The following is a 4,799-nucleotide window of genomic DNA, read 5'->3' as shown; positions in this document are numbered from 1 at the left end:
TTCACTTCACACGGGCAATTGGAAAGAATCTGGAAGATATATTTTAATTATAAAAAATAAATGTATGAGCCTGATGCAAAAGACGGGTAGAACCTCTCCATGTTTTAAAAAGGCTGCCCTGTACCAGGCAGCGTTAAATCTTAGAATGATGAAGCTGACAGGGATTCAAAAGTTCACACGGTTCATCTAATTCTCCATGTCGAAGCTCCCACATCCAGCAATTTTACAGATCAGGCATCTGAGGCGCAGAAAGGTTCAGTAAGGATTTATGACATTTGCCTTGTTCGTGGAAGAACTGAAACATAAGCCCGAGTTTCTTGACAGTAAACTCTGCACTTGCTTCCAACTGTCTTTTATCCAGTCGATGGTATTTGACTGTCTCTGAAAACCTGCAGAAGGCATCATGGTTATTCCCCAAGAGGGAAATGAAGCACGAACTCATTTTGAATGAGAGCGGACCTTGGGATAACAGTTCCAACTGGGCACATTCCTTCTCCTCTTTCCACTCGTTTTCAGGGCCACCTGGAAACTTTGGCTCGGGGCTGGGGGAGGGGGGGGCGGAGGTGAGGAGCAATCCCCGATTCCCAGTCTCTTTCTTTTCACAGCTGCGAAGTTCAGTGAGTTGAACCGCAGTGCTGTTCACTCTGCCACGACCAACCTCTGTTGTAAATCTTCCTCCCAGAACACGTGACGATGCATTTCTTGACTATATATCCCAACGGCAGAAGCAGAGTTGTCAGAGCGCGGAGTCCCGCAGAGAGGAAGGACGCCCTCGGACTTGGCCATTTAGCAACCCAGGACTTTGGAAGAATTTGCCAGCCTTGGGTAAGTTAGCAATGCAACTGGGCTTCAGAAACATTTGAGAGAGGGCTGTTTTGTGCAATGAGTAGATGAGGTTTTCCTTCCCTTTCTCTGTTCTTAGGAAACTCGGCTTTGAATTAAAAATAAGCTTACGTTTGAGAAGCAACATGTAAGCTTTCTTTTTTTTCCTCTGCTCAGTTAGAATAAGTTTCCCAGTGACTAAAATGTGATTTATCTTCTCTATGCTCCCTTGTCTTAGACTGACTTTCCCCTTTGGATTTTAAAATGATCAAAGCAATGCTTTTTACACACTCGCTTTATGAAGTGCAGATAAGAGGACACATATACCCTAAAAAAGGAAAGTCCTTGTCGCATGTCTCCCTATCCCTCCCTCCCTTCTCTCCATCCACCCTGGCCTCTCACACCTAACCTCTGTTAGCTGTTTTGTGGGCCTTCTTACCAGGATTTCTCCATGCAGTTATCAGCTTTTTTGATGCTGCAATCCCACAAACCTCCTGCTCAGCCTCCTCCCTGCACCGTGGGCCCGTGGGAGAGGTCTAACCTGCAGGTTTCTCCCCAGACCCTGGCTGTGTGCGTGGCGCTTCAATGCTGAAGATGGAGCCTCTGAACAGCACACACCCCAGCACCGCAGCCCCCAGCAGCCACCTGGTGTCCCACGTGCCCGGCAGTGAGAGCGGCAACGGCAATGAATACTTCTACGTTCTGGTGGTCATGTCCTTCTACGGCATTTTCTTGATTGGAATCATGCTGGGCTATATGAAATCTAAGAGGCGGGAGAAGAAGTCGAGCCTCCTGCTGCTGTACAAAGATGAGGAGAGGCTCTGGGGGGAGGCCATGAAGCCGCTGCCCATGGTGTCGGGCCTGAGGTCGGTGCAGGTGCCCATGATGCTGAACATGCTGCAGGAGAGTGTGGCGCCTGCCCTGTCCTGTACCCTCTGCTCCATGGAAGGAGACAGCGTGAGCTCCGAGTCCTCCTCCCCAGACGTGCACCTCACTATCCAGGAGGAGGGGGCAGATGATGAGCTGGGGGAGACTTCAGAGATGCTCCTCAACGAAAGCAGCGAAGGGTCCTCAGAGAACATCCATCAGAATTCCTAGCACCCCCAGGGCCCATGGAGGCGGCCCCATCAGCCAGCACCCTTAGAGAGAGGAAGGACACTTCCCGTGTCCAGTTTCGCTTTTCAGGGCAGCTGTCACTTTAAAGAGACCGTTGGCGAGCCCCTGCGTGGGGCGATGGGGGACAAGACTCCGCTGGAGTCAGCAGCCAGGAGTCCACGCCGGGCCTGTGGTGCAGACCTGCCACTGAAAAGCCCCAAAGATGTGCAGTGTGCACCTTGACTTTGGGGTCTGGGGCTTGGGGTTCCAGTCCCGAATTCGGCAGGTCGCTGTGCTTGCTGTTGTTTTCTCGCTGGATGCCCTGGGTAACCCCTGGGGCATCTGCCCACTCCAGGGCTGCCCAATGCCTAGGACATGCGGAGGGACTGGTTCTGATCTGCTAATTTGCCTAGAGCTTTGCTCTAGATCTGATGGGCTGTAAGTACCCCTATGGTGTTCCTGGCAGGTTACAGAGCTTCCTTTGGAGGTCTTTTGGGTTAGAGGGGGATGTCTGATGGAGGGTTTTTGATGGCAGAAAGCTGGAGAGTCAAACCTGGTTCTTTTGCATACTGTAAGAAAAAAAAAAGCAACTTTCACAACCTGTTAACATTAGCTGGGATTATAAAACAGAATCTGTTATTTTGAGCCTTTGTCTAACCTATGACCTTGGACTCTGACCTCGGACCATCCAGCATCGCATGCTGGCATGACGTTTTCTTGGTTGGAAGGGCTTCCCCAGAATCGAACCTGTACTCTGAATAGCTGTGCTGGGGACTCTTCCTGATCTTTCTAGAAGGGGTGATGGTGGGGTTGAACAAGGCCAAGCCGTTAGCTCTGCTGCTGCTTTTTTCCCAGCCTAGTTTTCTGAGCGGGGAGCTGACATAAAGTGGGCCTCCACGATATGGCATTTCGTCACATAGCCGAGACCTAAAAGGGCATACTCAGGTGGAGGTTGTACAAAGCGGGGGTCCAGGTTCTGTTTTCCGATCCCGAGCCCTGACACTGATATGCTGTGTGGTCCTGGGCATGTCATCGAGAGGCTTACTGCCTTCATGAGACTCCTGAATCTACATCCCCAGGGGGCTGAGAGGATGTCTTTGGATTTTAAGACTCTGATAAATCCTGTATGGCCTGGTGTGAGGAAGCTTGGACAAAATATTTCCCACTTGGCCAGTTAGTCTGAGAACAGATCTGCTTATTTAAAGTTGCAGTTGGAGACTCAGAACACATGTAACTGGGAAATTCAGGACGAATCACCACCCCGTTCATGCTGTCATTTTCTCAGCAGTGAACTAGGGAGGCAGATATCACATTTTACTCTGCAAAGTTCCCTGGGTAGTAGAATGTTAATACTTCAGCCGAGAAACCAGAAATCTAAAAGCAAATGTTCAGGAATGCTTGCTGGTATCTCCGTGTATTCCTGCTGACAGTAGCTTTGTAGCAGACCCGTTAGGCCCTTAAAGGCAAGCAGGAAGAGAAACACACCAAAAGGTCAAATTTAATTCTAGTAAAAACAAAAAATTTTTTTTTTTTTTTAAACACGCTCTTCCTTGATTGAAGATAGCAGTAACTACTGTTCCCATAAGGGTTAATAGTAGATGAGCTGGTTTATCAGTTTGCCCTCACACAGTGCTAGAGGACATTTATGTTTTGGGGGAAAAGGGCCCTCCGTTCACTTTAAAATTCAGAGTGTGGATTTACTCCAAAGGGGGCTGTTTGAGGTGAAAGAAGCCAAGTTCAGTTTGGCCCCTTGCCTGGAATCACTTGAATTCTGAAGCTTTACTGCGAGGGACATGTGCGTTGTCACATTTTCCATTGCTTAATCCTGAAGTTTGGTGCAAGTCTATCTGCGCCTGTTAAAAAAGTGATGTATATACTTCCTTCTTATTCTATTAAGTTGTATAAAATCGTCTTCTGTATTTAACAGTTTGTAATTTTCACACTATTTTTTAATTTAAATAAACAAACACATTTTCCCGAAGAAATTATGAGCTCTCTCTTCGATTCTTCAATATGATTCCTAGTTTCCAGGACATCCCAGATAATTTCCCAAGCCGTCTCTGGATCCGGGTCATCTTTCCGGGTCAGACTCCCAGGAAGGTGTATCTTATTTCTGCCTGAGTCATGGAGGGAGCGGGGCTGGGCTTTTCCATCCTTTGATATGCTTTGCAATGAATAATAATAATAAAAAAAAAACAACCCAAGCTGCAGATGGGTCTGACATCCTCCTCTCTTTCACATTTGGGGGCTTTGGGGCCCTTGAATTTGAACATGCAGAGGGACAGGGCAATCTGGTGCAAAGATGCTGCTCCAAATTTGGTCGCAAGGACACAGCTGGTTTGCATGTTGGCTGGGCAAATATGACCCACAAGCGGCCATGGCAGCAGAGACTTACGGGCAGGGAGCCGAGCGGCGGACACAGCCGCAAAACTTCCGAACACATCGGAGCCCGCGGGCGGGAGCTGGGGTTGGCGCTCCCGCCCCCTCCCGGTCACCTGACCCGCTCGCCCCTCCCACTTGGTCTTGCTTTCGCTCCGCCCCCCAGGCTGAGGTCCCGCCAGCCTGCTGCGGCCTCTCTTTTATGATTTTATTTACACAGTCGGAAGTGCTGAAGAAAAATGACCGAAGCCAGTGACCCATTTTGAGTCAAGCAGATGGTAGAGGGTGGCCTTACTTTTATGTTTCTCCGTTTCCTGTGAGTTTAGCTTTTCAATTTCAAGCAAATGTTTCCATTAGGTTCCCAAATAACTGTCTCCCTAAAGTCTTTATCTGGCAAAAGTACAGCGGAGCCTGGATTCTCCCCAAAGCACATCCAGGATCCCAATTCACCAGTTGGTATTTTGACAATGTAAGATGAGGACATGATTTTAAAAGACAAGAAA

At 48.7% G+C, this 4,799-nt stretch overlaps 1 protein-coding gene across 1 annotated transcript; it reads left to right on the top strand.

Moving 5' to 3' along the window:
• Positions 1–543: 543 nt before the first annotated feature.
• Positions 544–3,902, top strand: KCNE4 (potassium voltage-gated channel subfamily E regulatory subunit 4). Its single transcript, XM_006742327.3, has 2 exons — positions 544–825; positions 1,382–3,902. The coding sequence occupies exon 2, from the start codon at positions 1,408–1,410 to the stop codon at positions 1,918–1,920; it is 513 nt and encodes a 170-aa protein (XP_006742390.1). The 5' UTR covers positions 544–825; positions 1,382–1,407; the 3' UTR covers positions 1,921–3,902.
• Positions 3,903–4,799: the final 897 nt, after the last annotated feature.

Source organism: Leptonychotes weddellii, chromosome 3 (assembly GCF_054177405.1).
Source record: "Leptonychotes weddellii isolate Sample4059 chromosome 3, ASM5417740v2, whole genome shotgun sequence".
In the NCBI taxonomy this organism is placed as follows: domain Eukaryota; kingdom Metazoa; phylum Chordata; class Mammalia; order Carnivora; family Phocidae; genus Leptonychotes; species Leptonychotes weddellii.
Note: the sequence above shows the minus strand (reverse complement) of the source record. Positions and strands in the feature narration are given on the sequence as shown.